The following is an 18,893-nucleotide window of genomic DNA, read 5'->3' as shown; positions in this document are numbered from 1 at the left end:
TTTCTCTACAGAGCTTATGAATTGAAGGTGAAAACATGTTTGATTTAGTATAATGGCAAATATGTCATCAATACTTCCACCAGACCTCTGTGTGTCTGGTCCCACGAGAGGCTGAACAATCAGTCAATGACTTTTGAGTGTTGAAATGTGTGATATTACCAGATTATTAAACGTACTTCCAGGAGCTCTATGGAACCTGCGTCCCCATGACACGGACACTGCAACCGACCAGTGGGATCATGGTTGTATCGAGTTGCTTTGAGACAAGCTGAAGTCCTTTAGAAGATGTTGCTGTTGCATGTTAAACAGTGTGAACTGGGAAGTGCAGCAGTGTTGTTTAAGGCACGGGGGGAGTGTGTGGGGGTGTTGTGTCCCTCTTGGGTTGAGACCGGTCATTTGAACCCCGTGGTCTCTATCGGCTTATTGTTCGACTCTGGCTGCATCCCGCTCCAGTGATGTCACAGCATTCCAGGGAGCAGATAAATGACTTAGTGTTAGTGCAGATGAGCAGTGAATGCGGGCAGTAGTGGGTCAAAGGGCACAAGGACAACAGGACACAGACGCGTTCACTGGCAGCGCACACGTTCACCGGCAGTGAACATGCTCAGTGACAGCGAAATCCAATGCCTCCATTAAGCCTTTAATCCAGTTTGAAAAAATGGAACCTTGACAGATGATGAGCTCTGGCTCAGACATGTAGCTTCACTTTCTCTGTGATTAACAAGGCTGCTCCACATTCTCAAGAACAAACAAGCAGAGGCAGGCTGAAGATGAACATGCTCATGAACATGGCACAGTTCGCCAAACGTTTTCACACACTCATCGAGTCGTTCTGTGTGAAAGTGAAACGCAAAATCACACGTCATCATCTGTAAGAACATTTGTTGTCGGACTGTTGTGAGTAGAGTTTGATGTGTGTTCCAGGTTGTCAGCATGCTGCAGTGAGGGATGCACCAAGCGTTGTCGTTATTGATGATGTCGGCCTGGGCTGTGCAGGCGTGCTCCGACTCAGAGAGCTGCCCGACGCCGACGCCCAACACCACCCTCCAGAGAGTACTGCTACTCAGCCCGCATCCGCAGCACGGTCCTCCAGGGCCTGCCCTTCGGCGGCGTGCCCACGGTCCTGGCCCTCGACTTTATGTGCTTTTTGGTGAGTTTCATTTCAATGGAAACAATCGAATGTGACTCTGTACTTCTGTGGTCGATGTATCGACGGCTGTTATTGCCGTCCCGGTTGCAGGTGCTGCTCTTTGTGTTCTCCATCTTACGTAAAGTGGCGTGGGACTACGGACGTCTGGCTCTGGTGACTGACGCCGACAGGTAATTGTTTCATGTTTGAATTTGACATGTACCCACAAGTTGTGTTTGTTGTCTTGATGACAAACACGTTGGACACGCAGTGGAGCAGGAACCCAATCACAGGCTGGTTTCACTCCGAGACACCGTTGGAATTATCCCTCAGTTAAATGAAATGTTGCTCGCTTCATTTCCTGCAAACAGTATTCATAAAGATACTGGTTTGATGGCAGCGTTTTCTGACAGACACAAACATCACAAGGATAAAACCAGACAGGAAGTCTGTGTCAGCACTTGTCCTTTTTTAGCTCTAATGCCCTCTGACATTGTTCCCGTTGCGTCTGAAAGGACAGACAGCTGTATGAAACAGACCTGACCCGAAGAAACAAGAACAACCGCTAGAACCGTACCAGTCGATCTCCTCCAACGAGGGCTGGTGTCTTCTGTCCTGTAACCTGCTGCATAGTGAAGTGGAACACCAGCATAGATATTCCTGCTGACCCCCCGTAACCCTGGAAACGACATGACAAAATGCTTCATCCACTATGTGCTTGTGTTTTCTCAGCTGCAGCGAGCAGATGATGGGGATACAGCACAGAGGGTGGGGGCGGGGGGCTGGGGGGCATGGGTTACTGCTCCTACAGATCTGTCATTTAGTTGTTGAAATGTCTGACTTGATCACTGAGTTGAGAATGTTTGATCTGGAAAAGACCAGATACGTTTGGATGGATGTGTTTCTGTCTCCGGCTGCTCCTGGTGTTCTCTACGCCAGCAGAGACGTCTCATCTCTTAACACCTTTTGTTCTGTTTCTTTCTTTCATCAGAAGAATGGATCAGCGGGTACAGTCGTCTGGATGACCGGGAGTAGTATGTTCCACCTCCATGTCGTAGCTCTGCCGCCTTCTCATCTCCCTCCACTGTCTGTCGTTCAGCTAACCCCTAACTCTTCCACTCAGGCCACTGTGGTTTACAGCCTCTTTTTCATCCTGGGTGGTTTTTTTTTTTCCCTCCTCCAGGCGTCTCAGTGCCAGGCTCCTAATGATTCTCCCTGTCCTTGTCACTCTGTACTGGCCGTGTCGGGTGTCCCTGTCCTCTCTCGCCATCCTAATCAGATCTGTGTGTGCTAATCTGTGCATTGACCTCTTTCTGAAGCTTGGACTTCTTCCGTGTGAGCGCACTGCATGAGCCACACAGACAGGACGCGTACAGGGAGAGGTAACGCCTCCTCCGTCTGTGGTCGTTCCTAGACACCCGGTGCACGTACTCTGTCCTGTTTGTTCCTCCCTCCCAGCAGCGAGCCACGGATTCCAGCTGCAGCCTCTCTCCTCATTCCAGTAGAGATCTGCTAGAGCGCTGGGTGACGTCACCCTTTCATGTCCTGTTGAAGCCCACTGGAATTCCAGCAGAGCCAATGTCCCGCTCATATCAAACAACCCGACAATCACACTCAGCCTATCTGAGTATTAAAGGCTTCAGCTCCACGTTGGCTCTGCTGGACCGACCGAATACGTCTGCTCCATGATGATCACTGGGTTTCTCTTCTTCCCTCCGTCAACTGTATTTGTGTAGAGCTCCTTCCTCTTGATGTGTGAAGTACTGACGATGTGTTCACCCTGTGTAAAGTAGAATCTTCACTCCTAATGCTGCACGAAATGTGGCTGCAGACATTCTTCCTGTAGTATCCTGCTGGTTTTACAGACACTTGTCACACAGGTGAATGTCTGCAGTCCATTTGTGTGTGTGTGTGTGTGTGTGTGTGCACGACGATCATGCCAAGGAACTAACATCCTCTCATGGGACGCGTCGATGTGGCGCCGTACAAAAACTGCGTGTGTTTTGTGCACAGTGTGGCCTCAGCTTTGACGTCAGAGACACCCTGAGCGCTACGAGCGCCTCACGTCCGTGTCCAGCTCAGTGGACATTGATCAGAGAGACACAGTAAGTATGTGTGTGTGTGTACCCGCACATGGAGTTACTTGACATCACAACCAACCGTATCTTCTGACTTGTGTTCAAGGGCTTCTGTTCCTGGTTGACCGCCATCTTCCGAATCAAGTGAGTTTCCTATCGTCAAGCATAAAAGCAAATGACACTGAATGTAGTTTTCAAAGAGCCAAACGGACTGTCGGTCTCCTCCAGGGACGATGAGATCAGGGATAAGTGTGGCGAGGATGCGGTGCATTATTTGTCCTTCCAGCGCCACATCATTGGCCTGTTGGTGGTGGTGGGCGTTCTCTCTGTGGGAATCATCCTGCCCGTGAACTTCTCGGGAAACCTACTTGGTGAGTTGAGCAGCAGAAAGCATCAATGAGACTTTTCCTTTGGTCTGCAGCACCTTCACGTGCTTCTCTTGTCAACTATTCCAGAGACGACTTCTAGGCTGTTTGCACTCATTCACTTCAGTCATTTTCTCAATAACCTTTCCTTTAATTAAGGTAAAGACTGAGGACTGACTAAGCTGGTTGGTTCAGATGGAGCGTCACTGTCTCGTTGTACGGTGTAGAATAAATGTCTGTGTAACTCAATAGGAACTTACTGTTCCGTTTCATTCTATACAAACACCGTTCCCATGTCCTCGTGTATTTTTCCTGCAGAAAATAACGCCTACAGCTTTGGGCGGACTACTATAGCAAACCTGGATGCAGAGTGAGTACCTGACTGAATGCTGCAGTGTGAGCAGAAATGTCCAACCCTCAACCATCCCATTCCCCCGTCTGTCACCCAGTAACACGCTGCTGTGGCTGCACACCACCTTTGCATTCTTCTACCTGTTACTGACGGTGTACAGCATGAGGAGACACACCTCCAAGATGCACTACAAAGAGGATGACTTGGTGCGTGGCAGTTCCATTCTACAAACACGTCGGGATCTGAGTGCTGTTGGTTAATGACGTCCGTCTCTCCTCTTCAATACAGGTGAAACGCACTTTATTTATCAATGGAATCTCCAAGTACGCAGAGGAGATGGACATCAAGCAGCACTTTGAGTAAGCACGTGTCACGTCTCTGTCAGTCCTCCACGTCCACGGAGTGGTCGCGTGGACACAGCAGTAACTGCGTTAGCGTATGAGAGACGTTGTGTTCCTGGTTAACAGCGTCGGCCTTTGTCAGTCCGACAACAGGACCTCAAAGTAGAATGGTCCGTAATGGAAGGCTGATGAGCAAAGTCGGGGATGTTCGGCTCCTCTCGGTCAAATCCTATTAACCACAGCGCCGTCTCCTCGACTGTAACCGCTCATCCATGACAAACGCCACGCGTCTCGTGGAAACTATCGGTCTGATTGTTCCATTTTCCCATCTGTTTCCAGGCAAGCGTATGAGAACTGTGCCGTCCTGGAAGCTCGTATCTGTTACAACGTGGCCCGGCTGATGAACCTGAACTCTGAGAGGTACCAGCGCAGGTTTAGCCTTGTTCAGTGTTTGCTCCAGGACCCGTGACATCGTCTGTCCCCCGGGTGACACAGCTGATGTCGTGTTCTGCAGGAAGAAGGCGGAGCGCAACAAGAAGTTCTTCCTCGATCTGCAGGAGAAGGAGCACATCAGCACCATGATTAACCCGAAGCCCTGCGGGCCACTCTGTGCTGCTGCATCATCAAAGGCTGCGAGCAGGTCAGAGCGCCCCGTCGGTAGCTCCAAGGACGCGTTTCCTCTGGGTTTGAGTCTCTGCTTGCTGACTGACACAAGTGGCAGACCTAAACATTTCCATAGTGTTCAGTATGTCCAATTGGAAACGGGCTGTTGAAGGACGTCACTGCACACAGAGTGGAGCTGGACAATGCTCCAGTGCCGATGTAGCTTCTAAAAATGCTGTCAATCAAAAGGAAGTCCCGCCTTCTTGGCAGTTTGTCCAATCGTCAGGCAGCACCCCGTTCTCCTGACCCCACCCAGTGCTCCTTTCACCCCCCCAGAGAACTTATCACCCACTGAGTGTGAGTCTTCCCTGCAGTGAAAAGAGTTTGGTTCTATTGAAAAACTTTGAAGCTTCAACAGGTCGGTGCCGGAACATACTAGAAGAATGACGAGAAGAGATAAACTGATGATTCTGAACCATTGTAGAGGACTTTTAATGAATAAACTATAAATTCAGCAGTATTCAGTGGCGTGGAGTGGGAATGACGTTCTTTTTGGTATTCTGAACCACTAGAGTCCCGTAAAACGATTCGCTCCCCGAATCGTTCAGTGCTGCTCAAGACACAAGTTACTAGGTCTGAATACTCGGTAAATATAGCAACGAGTGAGTGATTCGAGTCAGTCCACTGCCTCTCTCAGCTGAGCTGTGAAACGAACAAATCAGGAAGTGATTCAGTACAGTTAGTACTCCAAAAAGAGTTGTTCTTTCAAAAAAGTTGTTTGTTAACGGGGACACCAGTAGTGGAAGCAGCGCTGCCCTCGCAGTCCGGAGTGATCGCCCCTGCACAGGAGAGCTGTGGTGTGCCTCCAGTGGTGACAGGAAGAATTGCAGTAGTGGCCGTGTTTGGATTCACCAGGGTGTGTGCAGCAAACGATTGGAGGGCTGGTGCAGTTTTAATAAAGTGTCTCTGGCCTCCAACATATCACACATCCCCTAATAAATGAGACATTGCTGACCGTTGATGTGTCACAGGAAGAAGCAGTGAGCTACTACACAAAGCTGGAGGCCCAACTCAAAGACGACTACAGGAAGGAGAGAGAGAAGGTGAACGGGAAGCCGCTGGGAATGGCTTTTGTCACCTTTCAAAACGAGTCCATGACTGCGATGTAGGTACATTGACGTGTGCTGTGACAGTGTGAGCGGGTGGTTTGACAGGACTCCCTGATCTTCTGTCTCTGGATGCACGTTTCTCCTGGCGTCTCTTCAGATCCTGAAGGACTTCAACGCCTGTAAATGTCAGGGCTGTCACTGTCGCCGAGAGCCCAAGAGCTCCACCTTCACCGCCAAGCTTCACACACACAACTGGACGGTCAGCTATGCTCCGGATCCACAAAACGTCCTACTGGTGAGGGACACTCACACACACACGCACACACACACACACACACGTCTGCAGTCACAGCTGCAGGTTGTCAGCCGGCCGTCCGTCTGTCCCACAGGGAGGCATCTGTCTGTGGGAGGAGTCTCCTGGTGGCTCCGCTGCCTGATCATCAACTGTGTCCTCTTCCTCCTCCTCTTCTTCCTCACCACCCCCCGGCCATCATCATCTCCACCATGGACAAGTTCAACGTGACCAAACCCGTGGAGTACCTGAATGTGGGTTGGAGTGTCTGCTCTAAGGGGGTGGGGGGGGTGAGCGTTCACTCATCCAACCTCTGTCCTCTCTGCTCTGTCTGCTCTCAGAATCCCATCATCACCCATTTCTTCCCCACCCTCCTGCTGTGGTCCTTCTCCGCCTTACTTCCCACCATTGTTTACTACTCAGCCTTCTTCGAAGCCCACTGGACCCGGTATTGTTGACTCGTTCTGGTCTCCCCTGGTCGTTTCCGGGCGGTTTCTCATTTGACCTGATGTGTCTGTGGTCCTCTGCTCCTGCAGATCGGTAGCGAACAGAACCACGATGCATAAATGCTACACGTTCCTGATCTTTATGGTCCTGTTGCTGCCCTCTCTGGGACTCAGCAGGTTGGAATTCATGTTTCCGTTGGTCGTCTGCTTCATCATGCAGCTCTGACGGGTTTTCCTCTGCCCTGTGCAGTTTGGACGTTTTCTTCCGTTGCTCTTTGATAAAAGATTCTTGGCCGATGCAAAAGTGAGATTTGAGTAAGTATCAGTTTGTCCCGTTGGATGCTGAACAGTGTCTGTACGTCTGTAAATGATCCTGTTTAACTTTTGTCCGTCATGTCACACAAACACGTTTTAAATGAGTGCTGTAATCAGTGTAAGTAGCAGAGTACACAAGGTGTGTGTGTGTAGTTGATGAACTTGAGATGGAGCAGGGGGCGTCGTCTGAGCATTAACAGTCACTAATGAATGAACGAAGCCATGGTTTGACTCATCAGATGATTCAGTCTTCCTCTGTCTGTTGGCTGCTGTCTGTAGGTGCGTCTTCCTCCCTGACAACGGAGCCTTCTTTGTCAACTACGTCATTGCCTCCGCATTCATCGGTAACGCCATGGACCTGCTGAGGATCCCGGGTCTTCTCATGTACATGATCCGTCTTTGTCTGGCTCGATCTGCCGCCGAGCGGAGGAACGTGAAGAGGGTCAGTGTTTGCCTCCCCCAAAGATCACTGGTCCAGTGTGTGTGCCTGCCTCACGATGGCCCTGTGGTCTGCAGCATCAAGCATACGAGTTCCAGTTCGGAGCAGCGTACGCCTGGATGATGTGTGTGTTCACCGTGGTGATGACCTACAGCATCACCTGTCCCATCATCGTCCCCTTCGGTAAGATCAGCATCGTGTGTGTGTGGTGTGTGTGTGTGTGTGTGTGTGTGTGTGTGTGTGTGTGTGTGTGTGTGTGTGTGTGTGTGTGTGTGTGTGTGTGTGTGTGTGTGTGGTGTGTGTGTGTGTGTGTGTGAGAGAGTGATGAAGGCCTGACTCCCTCCTCCTCCGTCCAGGGCTCATGTACATGCTGCTCAAGCACCTGGCAGACAGGTACAACATGTACTATGCCTACCTGCCGTCCAAACTGGACAAGAAGATCCATTCTGGAGCTGTCAACCAGGTGGGTGGCGGGCTCCCATCCTTTGTCTCTTCTGGCTCCTTTTCTTCTCCACCATGCGCTCCGGTAGGAAGACGACTCCCTCTGCTGGCCACGCTGCTGGTGTTCTCTGTCTTCACCACGGACTCTCTGTCCTCCAGGGTTTTCAGCTGCGACGTCCATGTTCACGTTCATCGTCCTCATCATCACAATCATCGTCTGCCTCTCGCACGTCTGCTTTGGACATTTTAAATACCTCAGCGCTCACAACTATAAGGTACGGAGGTGGTGGGAGGGTGTCCTGAGGTCTTTGTCACGTTAACGCTCCTTTTGTGTGGCACAGATTGACTCCCAGGAAGTGGACGGGCTGGAGAACGGGCGTCCAGTGTGCACGTCCGACTCCAACAAGGCAGCAGTGAGTGGGACTAACTGAGCTCTTTGTTCCTGTGGAAGGTTTCACACCCTAACAAAGTTCTCACCTTCTTCCCTCCAGCAAATGTACATCGCTGAGGTCCTTCAGACCCAAATTCAGAGGAGGCAGGTTCAGGAACTGGTGAAGATGACGGCCAGGGTTCCTCGCAGGACGAGGAAATTATCAACGTGGAAAACGGCCTGAACGAGGACTTCCAGTCTGGGGAGGACAGTCTGATCGATAATGAAGTACGACACTGACGTTGCCTCGAGCAGAGACGACCACAAACCCCAAGTTGAACTTGAGGGGTGCACTGAATATTTGGATTAAAGTTGTTGAAGGCACACGGGCCTCCTTTACCTAACACAAACTGTCAGTCTACTAAGAACTCTTTAAACTTCCTTCACTGGGTCTCATCAAACACACGACGTCTGTGGACAAGGAGTCAAGTCTGGGCACCAACATCTTTGTTTCTGGACTTGAGAGAGCCGTAGCTGTCCTGTGACTTCTACTGTCGGACCTGCTGAACACATGCTCAGCCGCTAGCACGAAAGGACTTTTCCCACTCCAGCTGTGACCGCGTGCCGTGCGGATGTGGTGGGTTCAACAGTCCTGGAGCAGCTGCCTACAAACACTCCAGAACACTTTGACACTACCCAGCCAAGACCGGAGGTGGGATTAGCTTGAGCAGACCCCTCACTGTGGATCCTGACAGACGTGTTGGTGCACTGCACTGACAGAGGCGTTCAGCCTCTGAGCCTCTGCCGCCCCCTGCAGGGGGGGAACCTTCTTCCACTGGGGGCAGAGCGCCCTCTGCCTCCTCCTGTGGTGGGGGGCTCAGAGGACGGAGAGAAAGGCCAAGTGTGTGTTTTGGATCAGTTTCATATGATACATAATGTGACTGCTTTTCTTTATTGGTTGTTTTTATTTTATATGTATTATGTTTGGGGGGGAGGGGGTGTTTTGTTGTTGTTGTTTTCATCCATTTGTTTACGCCACAATGTTCAAGTTTAGAGAAGTGGGAGGATTCCTTCCCTCAGGTCTGGTTCTTTTATTCGTGGGACACGTCCTCCTGCAGGTATCTAAGCTACACGTTCAGTTAACGCTGAGCAATGTTACAGAACGTTACAGTGTTGCTCATTTTCAGACCATGTCTGGATTGTCCCTCAGCCCCCGTCATCAGACGAGTGGGACACAGAGGAACCCTCCCCCGACGGCCGTGGTACCTGCCGCAGTAAACAGTTGTTTTGACCGGTGTGGGGAAACGTGCACTAATCTCCCTCTCACTCATATGACTGACGGAGGACAGAGCCTCTGCAGTTTCAGTAAATGTGTACACGTGCACGTGGCCTGTGGTTGGTTACCACGGTGCTGACTGAAACGCTCGACCCCTGCAGGCTTGGAGCTGTTCCTGTCATGAGCAGGTGATTGTAGTTTATACCTCTGAGAACTCTGAATGTCAGCAAACACAGAATGTAGGTAACTGACGTCAACGTCATTGAGTCCATGTTTAATCAGCTTTGAACAGAAAGTTAACGAAGGAGCCGGCGTTCAGTCCCGTGACGAGGCTTTTTATTGGAGTACAGATCTGTTTGTTAGTCTGACGGCAGCGATGAAGTCCGGCCGTCTCTCTTTCTGTTTTCTTAGCATCAGATCAGACAGTAAACGTAGTTGTAGTGCTCAGGAACTGAACTGACACTGGGACTCACTGGAAAAAACCCCACTGGACTCTACCAGACGTCACTTTGCTCCTGTAACCGTCTGAATTAGTAGAACTATGTCTCTGCATCTTCAAACTGTGTCTTTGTACGTAGAGCAGTAACAGTAGGCGTTCTCTGCGTCTGAGTGTCTTATTTCTAGTGTTTCTCCCAAAGGGCCGTCTGTCCAACAGATGCATCTGTACCCTCCTCAGCTCTTTGAACAATAAATCTATTTAATCAACTCATTTGGACTCGATTTCTTCTTGGGATCCATCAGTGTTTAAAGTTAAAAAGCAACATGTGCAGGATGTAACTGGCTGGTTAAAGAATAAATCCTTGTTCTCATCAATGAATATTAAAATAATATATTCACCCAAACAAGCAGTACAGGACACTGCACATATAGGTAGGGAAAAGTGGAGGAAATAACATGAAAGATCTATTCCAAGGCAGAATAGAAATCGATAAAAAAATGGTCTATATATATATATATATAAACATCAGTGGCAGATTCAGATGATTTAAATATATATGTAGTGTATGAGTATATGTGGCACATACAAAATACTGCATTTGTAAAACAAGGATGAATAATGTAATTTATTGATTCAATGTTCTTATCGAACAGTTTACAACCTCTAATGCGATGGAGGTGATTAATGATGTAATGTAAATTCATCACTTCCATGACAACTGCTGGTGTAAACAGTCGTATTGGGACGAGTGAAACATTGAATCAGACAATGCTTCATGTGTTCACAAACACCTTTCAGCAGTCTGGCGCCCCCTCGTGGGGACTCTGAGCCTCAGCTTGGCATCAGAAATGGAACAGAGCAGGAAATGAAGGCGGTGACGGGAGGCGGGCGGGTCCAGTCTGTGGGGTGTGTGTATGTGTGTGTGTGATGAGACAATCACGCGCAGGATGGACGGAGGTTGGGTCGTCGCCGTCACGTCCGTCCTGATGTTCGCGGGCTGTTTCCTGGTCGGGTTCGTTCCGCTGCTCTGTGGACTCTCTGAGGTCGGTGACGTCATCACTTTCGAACTCACCTGACCACGTGAGCTTGTTTCCCGTGTTGTCATGGTGATGCACTGCTGCAGCTTCTGTCAGTGGAATGGGAGAGAAGCTGTTTCACCTCGAATGAATGAATGAATGAATGAGTGAATGAATGAGTGAATGAACATCAGATAAGCTGATCAAACTGTGCATGTCTTCAGAGAAAACTGCGCTTTGTCTCCGTCCTGGGTGCGGGACTCCTGTGCGGGACAGCTCTGTCCATCAGCATCCCTGAGGGGGTGGGGCTTACTGCAGGAGTCCTGGGGGGTCGAGCAGGGTACACACACATACACACACGTCCATGTTGTTTGAGCAGTGACTGCTCTGATTGGTTGTTGAGCAGCTGTTCTTCACCTCTGCAGCCTCCTCCTCCTCCCTGTCACCTCCTCTGAACAGCAGTGAGAAGAACACCTCGACCTCTGACAGAGCCCCCCCACCTCGGTTTGTCACCGGCGTGGCTTTGACGCTCGGCTTCGCCTTCATGTTTGTGGTGGATCAGACAGGAAGTTACTGCTCCACATCAGGCAGGTTCTCTGTGGTCTGTTCGTCTGGGGTTGACTCACGGACGAACGCCCTCTGACTGTTTCATTTCTGAGCACACAGGTGGTCTGCGGTTGCGGTGGGGGGGTCACCGCCACGCTGGGGCTGGTCATCCACGCAGCAGGTACATGAACAGAGCTCCTGTGACTCAGGGAACCTCAGATGACAGAGTGTTTGTGTGGTTCCACGTTCAGCTGATGGCTTCGCTCTGGGAGCAGCTGTGGCGACCGGTCGGGTGACGCTGCAGCTTGTCGTGTTTTTGTGCTGTCATTCTGCACAAGGTGAGCCTCGTGCACGCGCGGCAGCACTGATCCCGTGCAGTCCATGTGGGCTCAGATGCGTTGTGTCTCTCTCAGGTGCCGGCGGCGTTCGGGCTGGTCTCCTTTCTGGTGCACGCAGGTCTGGAGAAGAAGTTGGTTCAGGGACATTTGCTGGTGTTCTCAGCTGCAGCACCGACAGCTGCCGTCCCCACCTACTTCCTGCTGCACGCAGTAAGACCCAAACCGGCCGCGTGAGTCAGAGACAAACGTTCCGAGCACCGACGTGTTTGTGTTTGTGCAGTCTCAACAGCAGCTGAGGGCCACAGGTGTGGGGATGCTCTTCTCAGCCGGGACGTTCCTCTACGTGGCCATGGCGCACGTTCTCCCAGAGATCAGCAGCAGCAGAGCGGACCAGCTGACCCTCTGACCTCCAGCCGCAGACCAGAGCTGAGGCTCATCCGCAGCGCTACCTGGGGCTCCTGGAGAGCCTGACTCTCCTGCTGGGGGCGGGGCTTCCTGTGCTCCTGGCGCTCGGGCTGCGTGACGACTGACAAAGAAACATTTGGCCCAAAAAGCTGCCACACCTGAAGGGGGAAAACAGGTTCAGAGTGTTTGAGGAGCAGGAATCTGACTCCAGTGACACTGAACTGAACACACGTGGTTTATGAACGGAAAGTGGGAGAAACTGTTTGAAAACTTCAATGTTTGACAAAGGTTGAAAGCTTTTCATCCGGTTCGATCGTAGCTGATGTGACGTGGTCCGAGATCCCAGCACACAGGATGATTTGTTTTAGATATTTGTGCAACAGATTTCAGTCGAGGTCATTTGTAAAGGGGCTGCGTTCACCCGTCAGTGTTCACAGGCGCTTAAACCAAATAAAAACATTCCCTCAGCTCCTTGTTGTCAAATTAGTATTTTTACAAACATGATGAAGAAGAATCTTCTACTTGTTCACATGTAGAAACGTAGAAAATCGCAAATGAATCCCAATAAACATGACAGTTCAAACACTGAAATCTCTTCAAACCTTTATCAGTTATTAACAAAGTGTTATTTACAATTAATTTATTCATCAAACAAACTCAGAGGAACACTGATGCAGTTGGATTTTCAGCTCCAGAGACGTTTCCCTTCTTCTTCCCTGATCAGACGTAGCGTGCGAGGAAAAGAGAGAATTGTTTGTGATGTAAAAGTAAAGTACAGCTTCCAGAAAAAGGTCTTTTGTGTTGGTGAAGTGACGACGGGCCACAAATGACAGGTCTGTGGTTTCTGTCGACACCCTGAGGTCAGAAGAGGTCAGACGATGTTCTGGGCTCCTGATTCACTCGGTTCTTCTCACAGTGTCATGCGGCTGATGGACGCCGTCAGCTGAGCTTCCAGAAGCATCTGTGCGAAGTTGCGCGTGTGCGTGTGCTGTCTCACCCTGTCCCTGATGTGGAAGGAGGCCCGCGCCCGCCTGTGCGCCTCCTCCTGCAGCTGCTGCCGTTGTCTCCGCAGCTTCTCCCCTCCTCCACTCCTTCAGGAGGAGGCGGCTCTGCGCCAGCGTCCTCGCCGCCTCCTCCTCCCTCTGCAGCTTCTCTCGGAGCCTCTGGTGGAGCAGCTGCCGGAGCTTGTTGTGCTGTCGGATCTGCTGAGCTCTGGTTCTCATCTGGGCTGAGGTGTTCTGGGCGGCTCTGTCCGCGCGCCGCTGGCTCAGCTGGACCAGGAGTCTTCTGTGCAGGAGCTGCTGGATGTTGTGCAGCTCGGCCCTCAGCTGCGCTCTCTGGATCTGCTGCTCCTCCTGAGCTGCTCGCTCCTGCAGCTCGCTGAGCCGAGCGTCCGCAGCCTGAGAACGTCTCTCCCAGGAGTCGTGCAGCTTCTTCTCCAGTGCGGTCCTCGTCTTCTCCTCCTCTGCCTCCACCTGTTGCCCACCTGTTGTTTGAGGAGGATGTGTCGGAGCAGCTCCCGACGATTCTCCTCCTGCAGCCTCTTCTTCTCCTTCTTGTCCTGCAGAACCTTCCTCCTCCGGGCCTTCTGCTCCCTCTCCACAGCCACCTGTCTCTCCTGCTCTCGCTGCCGTTTCTCCACCTCCTCTTTGAGTTTCAGCAGCGTCTCCTGGCAGCATTTGCGTCCCTCTAACTCTTTCTGTGCAGCCACCATCTTCTGTCTGCGTTGAACCTCCACCTCCTCCTTCAGCCTTCTCCAGCGTTCCTCCTGCAGCAGCATCTCCTGCTGGAGTTGCTCCACTCTCTCCTTCTCCTGACGCCCCTTGAGCCTCCTGCGGGCCTCCAGCTCCTCCTGCCAGCGTTGCATGCTCTGCATCAGCTTCTTCCTCCTCTTCTTCTCTGCCTGAGCCTGCAGCGCCTCCTCCTGCCTCTGGGCCTCCTGCTGTTGCTGCTCCTCCTGCCGGCAGAGCTTCAGCCGCTCCTGTTCCTCCTGGTGCTTCGCCAGCATAACAGCCGCAATCCTGCGGTCTTTCTCTGATATTCTAACACACATCTTCTTGGTGATGTCGGCGGTGAGCCGCTCCAGCTCGGCCTCGGTGGCTGGCGAGTGTCTGAGGTCTCTCAGAGTGAAGAGCGTGTCCCTGTCCGCTTCTCGGAGCTCAGAGGCAGAGCAGGACGACCGGCTCACAGATTTACCTTTAAAACACAGGTCTGCGTACGGAAATCGCCCCCATTGCTGCCGGCCGCCTCCTCCTGCCTGGTGCCAGCTGCTTTGTCCAGGCCTGACGCCTTCTTCCTGCTGCTCACCTGCCACCTGTCACCGCCCCCCGCTGATAATCCTCTGCCTCTCGTCCCGGCACATTTGTAAAAGCCTCCTTCTTTCCGTTTCGTAGGACTCGTGCATGACTTTGACGGCCTCCAAAGGCACCGTGTGCTGCTCAGCGATCAGCTCGTTCAGTGATTTAATGAGCAGCTGAACAGGTCTGACCCCCCAGTCGGGCGCAGGAGGTCAGCGAGCGGGGGCTGGTGAGAACATTACCCGGCTGCTCTCGGCCTCGGTGCTGTCAAAGTTGTTCAGGTCCAAACGAGGAGCAGCTGAAGACCTCGACTCCCCCATGATGAAACAAACCGATGCAACCGGAGAGAGCAGCTCCTGGTCCGAGGATCAGCAGCAGCAGGTCACGAAGGGATTACTGCTCCATGTGATCGGACTCGTTACTGCCTGAAAGGAACAGGAAGCTGTGAAAAGTCTGTTGGAAACAGATTCATCACATGAGCACCCTTTGTTTGCAGATTACATATACATGACGCATTAAAATATAAACATAACTAACTATTATACATATATTATTATTATTATTATTATTATTGCTACTATTAAGCTGGTAGATATGTACATTCTGTTACAAGCAGAAAAATACAACAGTAAGAACATTTTTCAGTTCAAACAAACCGGAAGTGAGAGCAGACGCCTCTGGTTACTATGACAATAACAGGATAAAATAGGTGCTGGTGATAGTAGTGCGCCATCTTCTGGTGGATGAGACCACTGACATGGCTGTGACTCGATCGTGACGCGTGTGGCCCCCGCAGCCTTCCGCCCGCGCGTTCAAACGGTGAAGTTTCACATTCGTGCCAGCTTCACTGCTGGTAACAGGAGGAAGGTAACAACAACAACAACAACAACAACAACAACAACAACAACATCGGACTGGCTTCAGCCGCGGACACGTTTCCCGAATTCTCTACAGAAGTGGATTGAAGTTCACTGGAGGAACTCTGAGATGTGGAGTTAAACAACAGTCATGTATGAACTGAACACGTAGAAAAACTAGCTCGTGTCGCTATAGTGCTAACAGCGGCTAACGTTAGCTAGCAGTTAGCTAACCGTTAGCTGTGGTTGAATTGCTGTCTACATGACGGACTTTACCGATAGTGGCTAACTGATGGGTGCACATGGTTCTATGTGTGTCGGTGTTCGTGTTCCTTTATCAAACTTTCATCCGGTGAGCTTGTTTACACCCGCTAAGTTGTGCTGCTGTGTTAGCTAGCAGGCATCGGTTTGTCTGCACATCTGCCCCGCTAACCCTGACACCAGCTGCTGAGAAGATTCTTTTGTCTGTAAGTCTGATTCTCTCATGTATTCGGAGTGGACTGTTCTTAACTGAAGGATTTTATGATTTCATCCGGAGACGTTTTTATGCGATTTAAACTCATTTCAAACGACACCTAGCATGTCTGCAAATTGCAGGTTTAAACTGTATTTTACTGCTCATTACACACACACACACACACACACACACACACATACATATGTAGATAGATAAACTGTACAGCACTTATATGTGTTTGATATTTAACATGATTAATATTTGTCTTATCAATGTGTCGAGCTACTATTGGAGCTTGGATTTCTTGAGGAATTCCCCAATGGACCAATAAAGTCTGTGTCTAGTCCGTCAGAGATGTTTGAGCTGACACCAGCTGATGTCTGTCATCTCAGAAAATACGTGATCACAACACATCAGTGGAACTGACAGACTAAGAGATGAAACGAGCCCGGGTCAATGATGAGGAAGGTACCCGGGCTAACGGCGCTGCCGACAGGCGGAGGGGGGGCAGACCAATGATGGAAACGCCACTTTCAGCCCGGGAAACCTGCAGGAAGACGACACCCAACCCAAGTCCTCCGCAGAGAGATACGGAGCAAGTACAGAGACCTGATCGACTCTGTGCAACGTGAGTATGACGTCCTGAAGTGGTGACGGACGTCGCCAAGGATCTGATGGAGGATTTTTCCTTTTATTCAGGGAACAGGGAAGAAATCCTGAGTCCCTCCAACAACAAACTTACAGAGCTTTTGGAAGATGCAAACAAGCTGTTCAAAGATGGTACGTGCGGTCTGAAGGAGTAGGTGACGCCGACGTCTGTTACATGTGTGTCACTGGTGTGAATAGAACCCACCGTCACCAACGTCTGCCTCGTTCATGAGTCTGACGTGTTTGACAGTTCGTCAGGCGAGGGAAGCGGCTCTGGACGCTCAGCTCCTTGTTGTGGCGACAGAACTGGGAAAGGAGAAGGCGAATCAGCTGTCTGCTTACGGCTCGGCTTTCGACCCCACGGCCTTTGCTGAGCATCTTGTGAGTGGACTGACGGTGAAGCCGACCTGGAGGCAGAATGCCGACACGGGGGATCACGGCCTCTCTCCTCTCTGACAGCTCTCCTTCATGGGTCTGAACCGGCTGGAGAACAAGGAGGATGAGCAGCAGAACGGCAGCGCGGCGCGCGGCTACCTGCCCCACGACGCTTGGCACCGACTGTCCCGTAGAGCGCAGCGCTGCTTCAGCACGGCCCCCACGTTCCACTTCATGTGAGTGCTGCTTGAGTCACAGTCACGGGCTATTTACTGGACGTCACAGTCTACTTACTGATGTTCCACGTTTCTGGTCCTGTGGTTCTTGTCTCAGGATGGGGTTGTTCCATGCAGAGCCGCCGCCCCCCGAAGCAGAGGACGGAGCGGCAGAGGAAGGCCCCCGGCGGCGAAGCCAAACGGATCATGCCCACTCAGGTAACTTCACCCCGCTGCTGGGTCCCCTCACGCTCACGACCTGAACTCACCTGCTCCTGTGTGAACGTCAGCTGAAGAAGATGGAGGAGTCCCACCAAGAGGCGACGGAGAAGGAGGTGGAACGGATCCTGGCGTACCTGAAGAGTATCATCAAGACGATCGTGAGTTTTCATTTGACCACAAGGAACTTCATTTCATCTCATGAGAATTTGATGTCTTAGTTTTTTTTTGTTTTTTTTTGTTTTTTCCTTGAAGCAACGGCCCCGATATCATATTATGAGTTTGTCATCGATCCTCAGTCATTTCCCCGGACGGTGGAGAACATTTTCCACACGTCGTTTCTCATCAGGGTGAGTTGTGTGTCTTTGTGTTTTGGTGGATGTGTGTCGCCCTCTAGTGGCTGTCACATGTTTGTGTTTCAGGATGGTTTGGCACGGATGTACCTGGATGACGCACAGTTGCCTTGTATAGGTGAGTACAGAGCGAAATGGCGCGGGGGGGGCGGGGCATACAATATTCAAAACAACCATCCAGTGCCCAGGGAAAGAAAAGAAGGAAAACCACAAAAAAGACAGAGGAACAGTAGCGTCACAATAATGTATGATCACAGTCATACAAATTATAACGGGAAAAATATTTCCAGACATGAGTTTCATATCCACAGAGGAGATCGCGCAGGTGGAAGTTACACTAATACGCCCAGAGAATAAATTTCCAGACTCCAGCAGCCCAGAGTGAAGCTGTGAATTCAACTAAAGCACAGCAGGGACCAAGTCCTAGTGGATGCTGACAAACTGAATGAGTAAATAAATACAATCTCAAATACACACATGCAGTTTCCGTGTGAGTGTATGGAAGGTGATTGTGGCATTGACTGCTTGTTTGAGGAGACAAACTCAAAAAATGTGTGTGTGTGTACATTGTTTGACAAATGTGTGTGTTTGTGTCGCAGCGCCCGTCGAGAGAAGAAGCAGTCGGACGCTGCGGGATCATCCAGCAGGAAACAGTGTGTGGTGTCCATCAGCCCAAAGACCTGGAAGGTCAGAAGGTCATCAGCCTCGGCACACACGCAGTAGTAACGTCTGAAGGCTGTAGAGCTCGTTACCCGTGGTTACTGTCTCTGTGGAGATTAAGGAGAAGTTCTTCATGAACGATAATGAATTAAAAACTTTGAATTGATGCAGCAGCCTCTCACAGATCATCGGCGTGAAGCAGCGACATATTGAATAGTCCAGCTGTGTTGCCATGGCAACAGAGCAGGAGCTGGAAGCATCCAGTCATGAATTAGTGCTGAATGATGTGCAGTGACGTTCGAACATGGTGGATATTTGGACGTGAAGGATTTCGTTGCGCCGTCGCTCGCTGCTCGTGATGCAGACGGAGCTGAGACCTAACTGTGTGTGTCCTGATGTTTTCTTCTCCAGGAGCTCATCAACACCTTTGACATCAGAGACCCGATGATTCATCCTCCAAACACGCAGACATTGTGATGGAACTCAAACGCTGTTTTTAGCCTGTTTTTCTT

At 50.8% G+C, this 18,893-nt stretch overlaps 4 protein-coding genes across 4 annotated transcripts; 3 read left to right on the top strand and 1 right to left on the bottom strand.

Moving 5' to 3' along the window:
• Positions 1 to 770: 770 nt before the first annotated feature.
• LOC144742261 (mechanosensitive cation channel TMEM63B-like) lies at positions 771 to 8,580 on the top strand. Its single transcript, XM_078624731.1, is given in 31 exon segments — positions 771 to 796; positions 1,051 to 1,150; positions 1,241 to 1,320; positions 1,862 to 1,866; positions 2,121 to 2,163; positions 3,143 to 3,170; positions 3,172 to 3,234; positions 3,314 to 3,351; positions 3,436 to 3,578; positions 3,891 to 3,942; positions 4,022 to 4,130; positions 4,213 to 4,283; positions 4,605 to 4,685; positions 4,780 to 4,867; positions 4,870 to 4,905; positions 5,900 to 6,037; positions 6,135 to 6,263; positions 6,336 to 6,458; positions 6,461 to 6,523; positions 6,611 to 6,717; positions 6,806 to 6,892; positions 6,966 to 6,982; positions 6,985 to 7,030; positions 7,310 to 7,472; positions 7,547 to 7,652; positions 7,826 to 7,941; positions 7,944 to 7,995; positions 8,070 to 8,185; positions 8,252 to 8,323; positions 8,402 to 8,423; positions 8,426 to 8,580. Coding segments are annotated over 31 exon segments (2,475 nt in total).
• A 2,362-nt stretch (positions 8,581 to 10,942) lies between these two features.
• Positions 10,943 to 12,425, top strand: LOC144742262 (zinc transporter ZIP9-like). Its single transcript, XM_078624732.1, is given in 9 exon segments — positions 10,943 to 11,038; positions 11,236 to 11,316; positions 11,318 to 11,341; positions 11,415 to 11,609; positions 11,678 to 11,738; positions 11,809 to 11,880; positions 11,951 to 12,105; positions 12,176 to 12,288; positions 12,320 to 12,425. Coding segments are annotated over 9 exon segments (903 nt in total).
• A 785-nt stretch (positions 12,426 to 13,210) lies between these two features.
• On the bottom strand, positions 13,211 to 14,917 carry LOC144742260 (uncharacterized). Its single transcript, XM_078624730.1, is given in 7 exon segments — positions 13,211 to 13,372; positions 13,431 to 13,786; positions 13,825 to 14,104; positions 14,141 to 14,483; positions 14,622 to 14,791; positions 14,793 to 14,834; positions 14,837 to 14,917. Coding segments are annotated over 7 exon segments (1,434 nt in total).
• An 839-nt stretch (positions 14,918 to 15,756) lies between these two features.
• On the top strand, positions 15,757 to 18,858 carry LOC144742258 (non-structural maintenance of chromosomes element 4 homolog A-like). Its single transcript, XM_078624729.1, is given in 12 exon segments — positions 15,757 to 15,806; positions 16,496 to 16,539; positions 16,611 to 16,691; positions 16,810 to 16,940; positions 17,019 to 17,170; positions 17,268 to 17,295; positions 17,297 to 17,368; positions 17,440 to 17,533; positions 17,624 to 17,718; positions 17,791 to 17,843; positions 18,321 to 18,408; positions 18,793 to 18,858. Coding segments are annotated over 12 exon segments (954 nt in total).
• Positions 18,859 to 18,893: the final 35 nt, after the last annotated feature.

Source organism: Lampetra planeri, unplaced genomic scaffold (assembly GCF_965212315.1).
Source record: "Lampetra planeri unplaced genomic scaffold, kcLamPlan1.2.h2 scaffold_943, whole genome shotgun sequence".
Classification (NCBI taxonomy): Eukaryota; Metazoa; Chordata; class Hyperoartia; order Petromyzontiformes; family Petromyzontidae; genus Lampetra; species Lampetra planeri.
The sequence above is the reverse complement of the archived record's forward strand: the minus strand, read 5'-3'. Positions and strand labels throughout refer to the sequence as shown.